Source organism: Saccostrea echinata, unplaced genomic scaffold (genome assembly GCF_033153115.1).
Source record: "Saccostrea echinata isolate AGI-Se365-2 ecotype Australia unplaced genomic scaffold, CSIRO_AGI_Sech_v1 ptg000037l, whole genome shotgun sequence".
NCBI classification, from domain to species: Eukaryota; Metazoa; Mollusca; class Bivalvia; order Ostreida; family Ostreidae; genus Saccostrea; species Saccostrea echinata.
Window position 1 is genome coordinate 802,106 of NW_026889786.1, and position 17,496 is coordinate 819,601.

Below are 17,496 nucleotides of genomic sequence, written 5' to 3' on the forward strand. Positions count from 1 at the left end.
TACTAGTGTTTGAATAAAATTTACTACTGAAAGAAGTTGAAACCTAACACCCCACCCATTCACCCCCATCTCCACTAAATATGATTTTCGATTTTCTACTTTTGGACAATTAAAAAAAGATTTTATTATTATTATTTTACTTTTTTTGTTTTTGTTGTTTTTTTTTTTCTTATTGTTTTGTTGTGTTTTTTTTTTAAAGTTTTTTTCCAGGTAGATTGATTTTTTTTTCTCTGACTACATCAATAAAATTACCACTGAGTTTGATTTTTATATAGATAAGCATGAATGTTTGAAAAGGCGTCAGGCTAAATATACATGTATTTATATATACAAGCATAAATTTTCTCGGTACATGTATTTTTAGATCTAGATAGATTTATTACAATAACCAAAAAGGATGAATCTTAATAATCGAATTGATAAATGATTCTTGGTGATCTCTTTTTACAGCTGCAGTGTCTTTGAACATACTGAAGAAATTAATTGTTTCTAGTAACTAATAAATTTATATAGAAAACAATATTAACATTAAAAAATTAGAGAGGGGATTGCACTGCAATCCAGATTTTTCAACTTTTATCACCCCGAAAAACAAGGAAATAATAAAAAACAAAATGTGTTTGTGAAACACTGATGCCCCCGTATGGCAGCTTATGGCGAAGGTTAAAGTTTCTCAAATGCAAGTCAAAATCCAGGCCAAAAGATAAAAAAATGTTAAATTTGAAAGCCCTAGCTGCAACTGTTCTAAAGTTATGGCGAAGGTTAAAGTTTTTTAAAAGTTAGTAAAACATCAAGGTCAAGGTAAAAGTTGTTGGTATTCAAAGGAAGGTATTGTCACAAGGATTACATATGTAAAGTATGAAAGCCCTAGCACAAACCATTCAAAAGTTATGGCCAAGGTTAAAGTTTTTCGAAAGTAGGTCAAACTCCTATGTCAAGGTCAAAGGGTCAAAGTGGTTGGTATCCAAATGAAGGTCTTGTACAAGGATGACCTATGTGAAGTATGAAAGCCCTAGCTCTAACCGTTCAAAAGTTATGGCCAAGGTCAAAGTTTTTCAAAAGTAGGTCAAACTCCTAGGTCAAGGTCAAAGGGTCAAAGAAGTTGATATCCAGAGGAAGGTCTTGTCACAAGGAATACAGATGTGAAGTTTGAAACCCCAAGCACCAACTGTTCAAAAGTTATGGCCAAGGTTAAAGTTTTTCAAAAGTAGGTCAAACTCCAAGGTCAAGGTCAAAAGGTCAAAGTTGTTGGTATCCAAAGGAAGGCCTTGTCACAAAAAATACACATGTGAAGTTTTAAACCCCAAGCACCAACTGTTCAGAATTTATGGCCAAGGTTAAAGTCTCATAAAATTTTGCAAAAGTGGGTCAAACTCCAAGGTCAAGGTCAAAAGGTCAAGTATGATGGTACCCAAAGAAAGGCCTTGTCACAAGGAATACATATGTGAAATATGAAAGTCATAGCTCCAACCAATCAAAAGTTATGGGCAAGGTTAAAGTTGACAACAGACAGACAGACAAACAGATAAACAGACAAACAGAGAGACAGGACAAAAACAATATACCCCTGGGATCTTTCGATCCGGGGGCATAAAAATAAATAATTAAGAGCATTCCGTTGTATGATTTGGACTTTGTGTGTTTTAGATTTATATAAACTAACACAGCAGGAAGTTTTAGTTCTGAAACCAATAAGTGTTGTTTTTTTTTTAATTCTGAACCTGTCAATTCACCCCATACATTTTACTCGCCAGTGTATACTAATCAAATCAAACACGGTACTTCTAAATGTACAAGGAATTTATTTATTTATATCGTTATGGGTGATTTACCAGACCTCCGTAACTATCAGCCAATGATCTAAGCCTAAGAAACAGGAAGTCTCTTCGAACGTTGAATGAATAGGGATATACATAAATAAGTGCTCTATGAACTTTAAGTTCTAACGAAATTATCAAATACATATATAAAAGCTTTTCCTCCTATCACGATGAAAAGGTTTATCAGGAAACTGCATGAAAAGTTTGTTGATACTCCCACAGTCCGGAGGATATCTCGATTAGCGATTATTAAGTCACAAGACAATCAAATGACTTAGATTAGGGGGTAGATCTACCACCCCACAATCATTAAGGATTTCTTAAACACTATGTGGACATGGATGACCGTTCTCGCCTACTCCGTGGTTTTCCTACAGGCCACGCCTCTTGACGACTACGTGCACCGCCCCGACTCGTATTATAAATACACGGAGATCGGGTCTTACCGGGGACCCGAATATACAATGTATATTTTAAATATGACGTCACAAAAATGGAAAACTGGTAAGTATAGATTTATAAATCCAATTAAAGCAATCATTAAAATAAAGTTGCGCGTTAAAATGCCCTTTACTTTTGAATGGTACTTCCATATCCCAGGACTGTTTGACTTAATTTTAATTAAACTATAAAATTATCAGATATAGAGTGAATTTATTTTTACAGCTACCTGGACAGGTTCTCAATTCCCTCCCGCTCCATATCCCAGGGGAGGTTCAACTTATTTTTCATATTTTTCTGATATATTTAGAAAGCACTCTAATTAGAAAATATACATTCATCTTTTTTATTTTTATAGTTTGGGATATAATGCAAACTTGCCATAGAAAAATAATCTATGGAAAATAAGTCAAACATCTTAAAATGTTTCGAGGGGGGAGGGTGTAGGGTGTCCGATTCCTCAATCACACGTGAGAATTCTGTGTATTTTCAGATTTTCGAGAGGAAGAAAAAAACCAAACATTTTTTCTTATTACAACAGTAGTATTATTATATAAATCCATTTTTCCTTTACAGTAATTTGGTCTTGAAATTGAAGTTTATAGTTCTATTTACAGCTTAGGCAAAAAAGGGGAGGGATGGTGTTGTTGAAAGATTTGCAATTCATGCAAATTCTAACAAATTCTCTTCATATAGGTATATAAGTTCAACAGTGACCATATCATTGTCTTCTGCATTATTTCTCCCTGTAATGCGAACAGTCCCTACTGATATTTCTGACTCTGGAACATGAAAGATTCAAGGAATTTATACATTTTGTTAAGATGCTATCACAAGAGAATAAAATTTCCCTAATGGCCTATGTTTTGCATTGATACAGAGGCAGTGACGGACCAGCCTGTCTGGTGGCATTACTTGACCGTTACCATACCTGACAAAATCAACTACACACAGGCCGCATTTATGCTCATCGACGGAGGGAGTAACACAGAGGGGTACACATATAATTTCTCACAATTAATACCAATGACATATTGTGATTTATATAATACAAAATTTGAATAATTAATTTACAGTTTTATGCCCTTACTTAGAAGATAGGGATTATCAATTAGGGTGTCCGGTAGTCTATCTGTAAGTCCACAAATTAAACATTTTTTAAAGTAAGAAACTCTGGGATTTCGTACATGCTCAAAAGTTGCAGAACTGTAGCTCGCTGGTCTGAACAAATTGGGACGAACGACCGAATCTGCCCAGCCTCCCAATTCTTTTTTTTTTCAGACCAGCAAGCTACAGATCTGCGGCCAGTTCAAATTTAAAGTTAAGGTAAAAGTTGCAATGTCAGTCAGGTCAAGACCATTTGTCAAGGTCAAAATGGACTATCACCATCAAGGAAATTGAGCCAAAAGTATCTCTTGTTATTTTTTTAAATGCATATTTTTTCTGATAGCAAATAGTCAGAATTTACTCACTTTGCAAAAATTTTATATATTTTGGCTAGGAACACAAAGGACAAATCTGTTAAATTTTGTTTTATAAACATGTATCAGTAATGGAGTGGGATTGGGGGCTGTTCCCAAGACAGAAACAAATAATACACAATTAAATATATCAAGGGGTTCACGGATAGGATAAAGAAAAAAGCACTTTCAGCTTTCAATTTCAAAATAAAGATATTAATTCTGAGCATTTTATGGGACTATACATATACGAAATAATTTAGGCCATATTTGCAATATATATATATATATATATATATATATATATATATATATATATATATATATATATATATATATATATATATATATATATATATATATATATATATATATATATATATAAAATGGATTTTTGATAATGTAAGAAGGCTGTACTTACATGTAAAGGTCCTCTAGATAAATCATAACAAAAAGTTGGAACCAACATTGATATATAAGTCCTACAACATTCTGCACCAGTTTTTTGAAAGAGAGATAATTCAGGCCCGCGAGAAGCAATATCAGTTTGGGAAGGGGGCTACAAAAATTTGAAAATCCCCCCCCGTGCCTCCCCCCGGGTTCCTACGGCCATGTAATTTAAAGTATAATTAAGACTTAGCAGCTTTAGGTGGAGGTGTCAATATACAGGAAAAAAATCACTTTTTTATTATAACTGAGCTGAAGAAATTTGTGCACTTTTTTGGTAAACTTTTGATCGTTTATCATGTATAATTCTTTTTACAATAACAAAATAATTTCAGCCCTCCAAAGATTACGAATAATTTCGTGGCACTGACGACTGTGATGGCTGTTAGCGCTTGCGCAATTGGCGCTGATTTGCGAATGATTCCGAATCAACCAATCGTTTTTAAGGTAAAGCTTCAATGGAATACCGAAAGCTAAACAAATTCCTATGAGGAATGTGCACAGCTTTCTTATCAGGTATAAATATAGGTCACTTCGGTTAGTTCATGTAGAGAAGATCTTTAATTATTTTATTTTTTAAATATTTATCAGAAAATACGCATTAATTAATTCAATGTAAGATTCTAAAATTTATTTAATGACTATTATTAAATTTGAATTAATGGAGGCCTGAAGTATAAACTGTAGATATGTCTGACTTGAAGCAGTTATGATGGGACTTGGTATTCTTCTGAAAACATTTCCTTTAGATCACAAGAACAAAGTCATAACAAAATGACACTTCGCATTTATAAAACAATACCACAAAACCATATTAAAACCTTTCAAACTAAAGTCTGACATTTCAGATTGTACAGCTGGGGCTAAGCATAAAATGTTACCCTTTTGTAAACGAAGTCAAGGTCTAAATAATTATGTCAAATGCCCTTGACATTTCTTGTTTTGACCTGACACATCACTTATATCTGACAACGTCATCTATTAATATTAATCAGTGTCTGGAATGTTACTAACCTTCTCTTTTCTCCTATATTTTATACGCACAATCGCTTTAAAATTTACTCACTAGCTGCAACACCACGTTAAGCAATAATTAGATTATGTAATAACAATAACGACGTAAATTACCGGTTTCGCACGATTCCAGACGGGGATAATTTGTGTATAAATGCCGATAAACATTGATTTTTCCCCGTATGTTATATCTTTTAAGAGTATCTGCTAAAAAATTAAATGAAATTAGAGGCAATATTGATTTTAATCCTTTTCATGAAAGGATGACCCCGAAAAGAAAAGGAGGAAAGAGGACGCTGTTATCGCTTGGACATGGAAGAAATTCATCGAGAACACGTCTGACCCAGAAATACTACTGCGCATGCCCATGACAAAAGTATGGGAGCAGATAATAATATATTGATTACAAATTTTTGTTTTAATCTTTTAAACTTATCTTCTGGATACCCTTTTTTCAGGCAGCTGTTCGTGCCATGGATACTATACAAAATTTTGTAAAAGCGAAGTTGGGAAACAATGTAGAGAAGTTTTTTATTGCTGGTGCATCTAAGGCAGGTATTTTTAAATGAAAAAATCGCAGTCTGATAACAAGGTATTGAAATTACTTACTTCAAAAACCCAACTATATACATTCGTTTAAGCACTTTACTCTCTTTGAGAAGAGGGTTAGGATGAATTTAGAGCCTCTGTGTACGATTATTCAGAAATAAGTATATTGTACTGTACAAAGTTCTCAAAAAGCATATTTAGAATTGAACATGATGACGATTAGGGTTACGAACTTGACGATGAATATATTTCTGCTTGGTAGAGAGGCTGGACTACGTGGACCACGGCGGCAGTAGACAAGAGAGTGGTTGCTATGGCACCGATTGTACTGGACTTATTAAATATGGTTAAAGTAAATAGTATTTGGAACATACTTGTACCGAATCAGTTGACAAAGCCAATACCAATAATTTCATTTAAATCAAATAACATTTGAATCTTAACTCCGTTCTATTTATTTGATCATAAAAACACGTCACGATTTCTGATTTCTTTGCAATAATTTTTTGTAGAATCTTCATCACATGTACAGAAATTTAGGAGGCTGGACCTTTGCTTTTGACGATTACCTTGACGTCAACATTACAGCGCAGCTCGACAGTGAGGCTGTGACCAAAATGGCGGCAATCATCGACCCTCTCTGTAACTTTTTTATCAATTTATTCATCAGAGTCTTTATATTGCCTGTCGTCGTTAACTATAACTGATCCAGCTCATGTAATCTTATGGTTTACGAAGCAAATTCAATGCAGAATACTTTCAAATACTGTTTTCTATGATGTTTCAGCATACAATGATAGATATAAGAACATTGCCAAGTTTATTATTACCACTGGTGGTGATGAATTCTTCCAACCAGACGATGCTTATTATTACTTCGATCAGCTGGAAGGGCCTAAATATCTCAGGTATCAATATCTGAGAAATATACAATGAATTTAACGTTTCGCAGTGTATTTTAGAATTGCCCATGATATATTGCCCTATCTTTCCACAGAAAACTACCAAACGCTGAACATAGTTGTGCAGGCCACGAAACTAGTCTTATGTTTTCTTTACGAGCATTTTTCCTGCAAGCAGTCACCGTGAGTACATTTAATTACACAAACTATTATTTTCTTGTACTCTGGGTCTTTCAAGTGACTGTGGAAAAATCCTCATACGCGATGTATGTCTTTTTTCTACATTTATAGAAATATGCGAAAATATTATTTTTCGAACGGAGGTCTGAAACTCATCACAGTCGACGATTATCAAGGGTAACAAGGGTCGAAGGGGAAAATGGTCTTATTTACAAACACAATTTGTGAAAATTGGCGAAAAGTAATAAGCATTACTCCTGAACATTACTTGTAGCAGACCAATTTATGAAAAAAAACGCTACTGCATGGATAGATGCTATGACCTACTCACGCATGTAGAGTTCCAAAAGCGTAGTACATAGGGAATTATGCACGTGGTTCCTTGATTAATTATATAATAATTTCTTAAATGATTCTATTTGATCGTACTTGGGAAGTTTATTTTCATTATTCAAAAAGTCGCGAAAACCCTTCTCTTTAAAATGTACTGTTGGTTATGTCTGAAAATAAATAATCGCCAAAGTAAATTGTACTTGAATTCCCTAATTACAATAACTAATTACTATCTATTTCGTACTTTATTTCACGCTACACTTAACCTTTTAGTATTCCCATGATATAAACTTGTTTCTGGATTACATTAAAGTTTAATGAGTGAAACCTAAAATATGAATTCTTTTAAAGTTTATCGAAGTACTGAATAGACACTGCATGATTGCATTAAGTAAATGCGTGTTATTTGTCGGCATCAATGTGTTCTTTAACTTTCGATGTTCCATAAAGGAAAACTTTGGGGGGGGGGGGGGCTTTTGATGTTGATTATGCAACTAAAATTGATTACGGTCCATGTGTTGGCAGTAAAACATTTACCCCGTTCGCTGAAAAGAACATCTCTAGAGAGGCAATCATACCTAAAGAAACAAGATGTGTTTGTTAACACTGATGCCCCCATATGACAGCTTACGGCAAAGGATAAAGTTTCTCTAATGCAAGTCAAACTCTAAGGCCAAGATTAAGAGAACAAAAACCTTGGTACCCAAAGATAGGACTTGTTTCAATGGATATACCTGGTAAATATGAAAGCCCAAGCACCAACCATCAAAAGTTATGGTCAAGGTCAATGTTTTTTTTAAAAGTGTGCCAAACTCCAAGGTTAACGACAAAGGGTCAAAATTAATGGTACGCAGGGGACCTTATCATAAGAAATACACATGCAAAATATAAAAGCCCTCGTAACTCCAAGATCAAGGACAGAAGGTGATAATTATTAGAATTCAAAATAAGGTCTTGTCACAAGGAATATACTTGTGAAATTTGAAAGCCCTCGTACTAACTGTTCAAAAGTTATGGCCAAGGTTAAAGCTAGGTAAATTTTTGCAAAAGTGGGTCAAACTCAAAGGTCAAGGCCAAGAGGTAAAATATCTTGAAACCCAGGGGAAGGTCTTGTCACAAGGAATATGTGAAATATAAAAGCCATGGCTCTAACCAATCAAAAGTTATGAAGGGTTAAAGTTTTTGCGGACAAAGAGACAGACAGACGGGTGGTCAGGGCAAAAACTATATACCCCCGAATCTTCGATTACGAGGGCATTAAAAAGATTAAATGAAAATACATGTAGGTCAAAATAAAATAAAATCAAACCAAAAAATATAAATGAATTAATGTATAAATGAATAAATTTATTAATCAAAGCACACACCAAAAAAAAAAAAAAAAGACACTACATGCAATTATTTATGTATCAATGTCGATACATGTTGTTCCATTATCAACTGTTTACTTCATATTTTTGTAGGGAACACCGTTTCCTAAAATGACTTGGAAGAGGGAATTTGTAAGTATTGCATTCGTCAATTAAAATATTAAATTGAATTTCACTTAGAAAAAAAAATCATTTATAAAACATGTCCTTTTTAAAATTCAGACTAAAAATGGCGGAAAGATTACTCTAATGACCGACAGAAGCCCTAAAACAGTGGACGTATTTTACGCGAGGACCATAGACGGTAAAAGGTATCAATATATATATACATATAAAACATCCGATGTCAAATCAGAACTATAAATCCTAGTATCCAAATTACCGTTAATAGTCTTAAAACGACTTCAAAGTATGCTAATATTCTGCAATATATTATGTGCCGATTAAAGTCAGAAGCACATAGGCAATGACACACCAAGTTTTATTACCTACATAAATTATTTCATATATATTTTTAAATTTTTTTTTTACAAAGTCAAAGAATTACCAGGTTTGATAAAAAAAATCTTCAGAACAGATAAACTTATCAATTCTCTTAATTTTCTTTATGAAATTCAATCTAGAATTTGTAAAAATATATTTAATTCCAATCTTTAAGGCGTGACTTTAGACTTCTGGTTGCCTCCCCTGATGATCCCAGAAAACCATATCCTCACCCTGTTATATGGTTCAATGACAGACCACAAGATCTGGTGAGTTCCTGTTTAAAATAAGAATGTACAAAAGATTCAGACACAACTGTCATCACCTTAAGATAAAGCACATCAATTGTTACGTTTATATACATGTATTTTAAAATTATCCATCTTTAATATTCCCTAATTTTGCGACATATCTCTGTATACCTGTCTCCATGGCGGCCCCAAAGTTTATACTGTAAATGTGTACAATATATTATATACATTGAGACTTGGATGGATTTTAAACTTTTATATATTCGTTATTCTGGCAATCAGAATATTTTGCTGCATGTTTATTTCAAGTAGCCAGACATATCGTGAATTCAGTATTTAACTTTGAATTTATAAGAACGTTAATAGTGCATTTGCAATACATGCACTTTAGAAAATATTGCCGCCGAAAGGTCTCAGACTTGGATGGATTTTCCAATTTTCTTATTTCGTTTTACAACAAACTGCAAAATTTGTCTGCGCTTTGGTGACAATGACCAGACATACGATGCATTCAGACTTATTCCCTGAAGTCTAGTAACAATATTCTCAGAGACAGCTACAGACTTAAATATACAAAAACCTTTTTTTTTTAAAAAAGTCAAGCTTTTTTCATGACGTTGAAAACAGGTACTCAAAAAATCATAATAACGGATCAGAGACAGATCGTGGACATTGTTTCATGCTGTCAGGATGGTTGTATGGTTAAGTTCTTCACTGATGACATCAATGAATCTCCTCCATGAAACCAATACAAGATCCGGGGAGATAAGCAGACGAGAACTTTAATGAGCACGGGATTGGCTTGACACTGAAATTAAGGAAATCCATTGTCCTGTACAAAAAACCGACTTTATTATCCATCCCGTGGATCTAAACTTGGATATTCGATTTTTTTCGTTCCCTTTTATTAGACACTAAGAAAAACTCGTGTCAGCATGCACGTATATCTGCAAATGATGCACATACTAGTATTGGAAATATTTTCAAAGCAAACAGATATAAAATCTAAATTTATTGACAGAAAAGAAAGGACATTGTCATCTTCTCATGTTAGAGAGCTGAGTGGTTGTGATTTGAAATATTTCATCAGGTGTCACAAATTGTTTTACCGAATGAATATTGCCAAAAATAAATAAATAAATAAGATAAATAAAAAAAAAAATTAAAAAGGAATGAATATAAAATAAATAAAAACAATAAAGATTTCGTAAAATAAAAAAAATGAGATAAATTAAAACATTTTTAAAACAAGCACATTCCATCCCCCTCTTTATCCAAAGTAATTTTCAGTGTATCTTTTTAAGGTTTTTAAGTAGATCGAGTTTTAAAGTCCCCATCTTCAAAAGATCAGCGGGTATCTAGAATGTAGAATCTAGCAAAACATTTATTTTAAGGGTCATATATTAACTATTAAAATTCAAAAAATGTTAAAGCACTGAATATGAATAAACTTCGAGCAAAACTAATTGTATAAAAATGATTTTCTGTATGAAAGGATCAGCAATATCCTGGGAGATATGAATGTATCGGCTAATTAATTCTTAGACATAGAAATATGTACATGTATATATGAATAGGTTAGACTAAAGTATTAGCAGTTCGTATATACCTAAATTGATTTTTTTATGTGATATTATATGATATCACATTTACATTAAATCGGCTACATTATTTAATTACGATCTTTCAGTGTTAGTCGTATTTATTTTATTTTTGTGATTGCAGTTGGTTACGGCCGATCACACTTGATTCCGAATGAGACATCCGGCAAATGTAACTATTTGCGTTTACATTTACGACGGACTATGTACAGTATCTTTGTTATGTAATTTATTGTGATTAAATCTTTGAAGAGATTTTTTCCAAAACATTTTCTTTGTGATATACATTGTAAATATTTTATGCTGTACGAAACTATAAATTTCTCCAGATGTGCGGGATTTTAATTCATTGACCGGTTCCCTGATAACGAGCTCCCTGGAAAACCAACGGGTATGTTTCAGGGACAACTTTCAAAAGAGAACTTGGATTTCCTAGCGGCAGTGACTGGAATCACGGGCATAGAACCAGCGCGAGCGACATTTGTAAAAAAGAAAAAAAAGCTCTAATTTACGCAACTTAGAGAATCTATCCTTATATAGATGGAATATGAAGATAACGAAAACTAATCATTCTCAAAAGTCCATTTTAAAAATACAATATGTGAACAGAGCCAACACGTACCTCCGAAAACAGAAATGGAATCGGGTGTCATGGAGGAATAAGTTTTCCCTGTCGACCGGTCACACCCGCCGTGTGCTCCTCGTCATAATCGGGTAAACGGAAAAATTCGTAGACAATTCAGTGTGAAAATGATGACCTGACAATTTGAATGAAAGACATCAGTCAACATTCGTCTAAAGGATAGATTAGCAAACAGGGTCATTGTATCGACCATAGAATTTGCAAAATGCTGACTGAAACGAGACTTTTAATATCCTTGTATCATCAACTTATTTGTCAATAGCCACCCGCGTTTTAGAAATTGTAGATGTAAGATAAAAATAATTGGGAATGTAAAGTTAATGAAACAATTTTTAATAATTTAAAGTATTCTTAACATTATATTAAAATGAAAAAGGTGAAGATAACTAACAGTGATCGATCCCAAAAAACTTACAATTAATACAAATCTGTGAACAGGGCATAAAACACGGACCCCCGGTAATTCCATAGGTGGAATCAAGTACCTAGGAGTCCGGTCATACCCGCCATGAGCCCTATGTATTGATCAGGTAGACGAAATATTCCGTTGTCAAATTTTAGTATAAAAACCTTTGTTTAATAATTGGTATGAAATACGTTAGTCAAAATACGATCCAATGATATGTTATATTTCTGTGCACTAAAACTTCATTCTCTTTGAACATGTTTCATGGAGAAATTTGATATGATTTTCTCAATGTCAAAAAAAAAAATCATCGGTGGTTAGGGATCTTTAGTTTGATCGTAAAATTTGTTTGGAGAAAAGTTAATTCATACATGAATGTAACGACAGAGACACAAAAAGTATGTTATTTATGTCTCTGGTTCAGGGAAATATAAATCGATCATGATGTTGCAGAATTTTGAGTAATTTAATTTTTCTGGACGAAATCTTACAGTACGATAATTTACAATTGAACGACTATTTCCTTTAAAAGAAATACATGTACTTGTTTTAAACTACTTCGATCATTTTCCCCTTAAAAACTTAAGTTTATCTTTAGACATCTGCATTTTACCAACCAAGGACATGTATAAATTGACCTGTTGATCTCTCTGAAGAGAGTTTTGAGGATTCTGGCAGAGTAATATGAAAAATTTTCTGTTTGATACAAATGCGTTGATTCCACAGAGAGCTAAAGATGTGATTTGATGCTAAAGTGGAAAACATTTTCAATATATTTTCCATTTTTTCAATGTAAAAATACAATGTTGTTTAATCTGACAAAGTTTTCTTCGATAACTTTAGGGCAACAATACTTTTGTGGCAGAGTACGATAACCCGCCCGAAGGATGGCTGGCATTCTTTATTCAAGTAAGTTAACAGGTGACAAAGAAACTCCCAGTACATGTAGATGTCTCTTTTCGTGCCCACGTGACATGTTTCAAAATCCGTAATGCATACATGTAAAATTATTTTTATGTATTTGGTCGGATTTAAGAAAATATATTTAACATTTTATTTATTTATTTATTATTTGCTACGAAATCATATTTAAAATGTAAACTATCGTTCACGTGAAGCATTTGTTGAATACAAATATGTTCTTTTTCTTATGAAAATTAATTCCCGGAAAAGATAATTTACATCTGGCGGCTCAATCACAAGTCACCGAAATGGAACCAACAGCCAGTCATCTGTTTATCAACGATTTCTCCGAAAGAATGACAACGATAATTTTTCACATACCAACACGAATAGTGTTCTCTAAAGTTTTTGGTAACTTTTTAATAAAAGTAATAAGTATTTGCAGTTTCTTAGATCTTTAATTTTTGCATCGTTTCAGTTTCGCGCAGACAATAAAAGATGTCATATGCTAACTGCATATATTTCCATGTGCTAGAACATAAAAAAGATAAATATCACAAAATTTAAAAAAGAAATTAGTCTGATTTATAATACATGGTTTGTATGCATATTTTAAAAATTCAGATGTAAAGTCTCTTAGATCACCTCCTTGTTACAAAGACGCAATGGTATTTTCTTTTCAAATGTAGATTTTTAACTGTTATACGGTCCCTACAGCATAGATGGATAAGAATTAAGTACCGGTACCGGTAATGTAATACCGGTAACTTCCAACAGAGAAAGACTTGGCATGCAAGTAAATTTTTCCTATTTATGGCGATTCTAAAATTTACAAAGATAAATACCTTGGATATCGGAAAAAAGGAGGGGATTAAGTTAATCAAAATGCTATCCGGGGACAGTTTTAGCCACACAATCCATGAGCATAAGGACAACACATACATTACAGTTATGAATAGAAAAAAAAATAGGTTTCACTATACACGTGGTCCTCCAGCCCGTTTTATTATTCGTCACGTGATGATATTCGATTAATATGTCATATATCATCTAAAGGCCGTCGAAATTAGTAATAAGTTTCTTAGATATTAATTTTTAAGGAACCAGAGCCTTTATTTGTAATTACATCACGTCTACAAAATATGCAGAATTACAGATCATGTCACGTTTTTCTTCACATCCCTGCAGTATCGTACATGTAGGCGTCGATACTGGATATTGTGTGCATCAGACAACAAATCACATTAACCTCTGAAATTTGATATTTTCATCCCATCAAATTCAGATGAAAACGATTTACTAATTTTATATTCGCATTCGATGTCATTTACTAGCTGTACTTCACGTATAATTCACATTCCTGTATTAAATTCAAATATTTCACATTTTTTTTTTACTCAGTACATATTTAATTTATTCTTCCATGTAGAACAAAAAAAGAAGAGCAACGATTTTAAAAAAAAAACTAAAAAAAAAAAAACTTGATTTAGTCCAGAATTGAAAAGGTCGGAGATCAAAATCAAACGTCACAAAGGTGTCAATATTCAGTAAGAAGTATATCAAATCTATAGATAGTGCAAAAGGCCAATTATGTTAAGTATAAATATTTGGGCAAAATTCATTTTTTAAAAACAGATCAAGGTCAAGGTCACAATGTCTGTAAAACTAATACTTCAGGCAAAGTCTATTAACAAAATAGAAATCGGTAAGATTGGTAAATATCTAAAAAACAAAAACGTGGAGCAAAATTGATTTTTGAAAGATCAAATACTTGTATCAAATTCAAGGCCAAAAAGCCTGTAAGCCAAAACTTATGAATGCTCTTTTAACATTCTAAATAATGGCTCAACCTCTTACTGTTCAAAAATACTAGACTCAGGTGATTTTTAAGTCGGCCAATTTCAAGGTCATAAACTCTGCAAGTTTTTAATGAAAAATCTAAGGAATAAATGGTACTTAAAATTTATCTATGCAACACCTCCTTCTATCAACAATTGGTTTGTTTAACTCTGCTAAGAGTGTATTGGATGCTCCACTCAATTTCAGTTTTTAATCCTCCAGATATAGACAGAAAATGGTCAATAAATCAGTTAATGTACAATTTTAACAAGTGTAATTACTTCCTGTCCAGTATAAATAACTTTCCTCAGCGATTGAATAAAAAATGTCTTACCTGGGAGAGTTGGCTGTTGCATTCAACTTCTAGATTTTTTCATTGCGTTGCGTCTATATAAATTCGTGATTGTTTTGCGTTATTTGCTTAATCAGTTTGAACTTTGAGTGAACGTTGAAGAAGGGGGGGGGGGGCTCTTCATTCATTTGATTGCGCCCATGGTAAAGAGTCCTTATAGGAACTTTGTAATGTTTGAATTTCACAGTACTAAAATTTGATAAATGTATTCAGTTTATAAATTTTTTTTTATAAACTTTTTTTTCTGTGTTAATATATATAAAATATGTTGGTAGAAATCTACAACAAAAAAATTGCGACGTCGTTTTTACGCAGTTGATGACTTAATTTAATTCATCGAATGTTATGAATTTTAAACCTTTTAAGATGAATGGATTTTCTTTGTGTTTATTTTGACAAAGTACCTCTTGATCCATAAAATAATTTGAAGTACATGTATACATGCACTTGTATATAACATTAATTTTATATTTCATTTGTTGAAGCACACAGGCAAAAACAATGATATAGAGTACGAAAAACTGTGTAGCCTAAATGTTCATGTATTATTCAGGTGTATTTTGGGTTAAATTATAAAGCTAGGTATAAGTTAAGTGTTCTCTAGGTTTGAAAATTAGCCACAATGAATGCTGTAAGTGAATCAAATGAGGATAAAAAATGGAATAAAAATCAGTTAGAGTTTAAAAATTGTCGTAACTGCAAATGTTTCATACAAAAATTACCCGCAAAATGGAAGTCAAACAAAAATGACATTTTCATGTTTATTAAAATAATTTGATATCATTTCAAATGATAAGGGGATATTTTAATACAAGCCATACATCGGATCCCAAAAATAGGTCTCACAACTTGAATTCGAGACATAATTGCACTATTCGCATATAAAATCTTATTTACAAGGCTTTTTATATATGTTCGTTTCAACACCTTTTTTTACTTTATGCATTTATAGAATCAATGAATGACATTTTTGTTCTTGTTTAATAGGTGAGTTTTGATGGTGTATCAGACGCGAGATTAGAATTCACGACAGAAGCACAAATTATCCCGGATACATTTCCGTTCCCAGAATGCCACGGTTCCGGATGTCGGGGCTCTCTCGTCTGATCTTCAGTTCGACTTTCTTCTTTATTGCGTAGTCTAAGTAACATTTTCAGACTGGATTACCAAACGTCTGATAAAGTAAATTGAATGAAATGTTCTCTGTGCATATGTCATTTTGGTCATCATTACTGATCTTTTCATTCTTTTAATATAATTTTGGTGATGTGTATTGAAGATTGTGCGAAAACTATGTATCGAGCCCACACACTGGGTTTGCTTTTTATAAAACCTAACAGGCCACCGGGGATCGCAAAGACTAGAAGATGTTTATATTAGAAAAGATTACCCAAAACGCCTAAGATATGTCGCCGTGGAGGTTTCTTATGCAAGTGAAATCAATAAAGTGTGTTGTAAAGACATAAGTCAATTATGGCTCAAAATGATAGAATACATGAGTTTTAGATTTAGTCGTTCAACGAGAACCCCTATGTACGCCCTGTTTTTATAAGATAAAAGACACAAAATGGATTTTCCTGAAGAAAACTTCTCAGCCTGAAAATGACTTCTAGGACAGCTATTTAAATGTTATTTTAATGTGACAAATCAGGATGATTTCAAGTTATGTATTCATCTTTTCGATATGATAATAATAAAACTGTTTTTCATTGGGGAATTCATTTTCCAGAACCTTTCAACGTTATATATTTTAATTAAGGGCAAAATAAAGTTTACCAAATTTTGCTCCTCCATTCGTTACCTTCGGGCTAAAATAATCTTTTAATAAAACCTCAAAGGAGGGGGAAAAGGAATTCAAAATCACTTTAGTGCCTGGAATTTTTCCGATACATGAAGGCCACAGCTAGTGTTTTCCTCTTCTCGTGTAGAAGTTTTTGAATAAATTCTGCTTTATAAGAATATAAAAACAGGTCAGCTAATGAAGGAGCACAATTAGTGCCCATTGAAATTCCAACAGTTTGTTGGAAAACTTGGTCTACATAAACTTTGTCAATGAGGAGCTTCAGCATCCTTTTAATATCAACTTCAGAGTACTTGTATGTACAATCAGAGTGGTTTTCAAAGAATTAATTTTGCCGATGACCAATCACAAGATGTGAAAATTTCCGAGTTCCGTTTTTATTTAAGAAGTCTTTTATATCAAAAAGTCTAAATTTAAGGATTTTAATTTATCCTGAGGAATGTTGTATAAAGTGTAGAAAAGTCGTAAGTTTTGATGCTATAGACCTTTGAAAAATTTGATGATTTTAAAGATTCTAAAAGTTCTTTCGAGTTTTTGAGGATCCACCTCTGATTTACACCACTTCTATAGAATGAGCTGTAGCATATTGTGTCTCATGTTTCTCCTTTACAGCAGTTAATAGTTTTGTAAGGAGTAAAGGTAAGGGCTTGGTAGACCATTTGCTGAACCCAGCAATGTATCTTTGTAAGGATTTGTATGAA

The 17,496-nt window shown here is 32.8% G+C and overlaps 1 protein-coding gene across 1 annotated transcript; it reads left to right on the top strand.

Moving 5' to 3' along the window:
• The first annotated feature begins 2,116 nt into the window (after window positions 1-2,116).
• Window positions 2,117-16,661, top strand: LOC133200229 (autocrine proliferation repressor protein A-like). Its single transcript, XM_061336044.1, has 14 exons — window positions 2,117-2,324; window positions 3,142-3,256; window positions 4,504-4,615; window positions 5,445-5,558; window positions 5,641-5,737; window positions 5,998-6,083; window positions 6,244-6,373; window positions 6,519-6,639; window positions 6,729-6,816; window positions 8,610-8,648; window positions 8,739-8,827; window positions 9,175-9,268; window positions 12,744-12,809; window positions 15,982-16,661. The coding sequence occupies exons 1-14, from the start codon at window positions 2,150-2,152 to the stop codon at window positions 16,099-16,101; spliced, it is 1,446 nt and encodes a 481-aa protein (XP_061192028.1). The 5' UTR covers window positions 2,117-2,149; the 3' UTR covers window positions 16,102-16,661.
• Window positions 16,662-17,496: the final 835 nt, after the last annotated feature.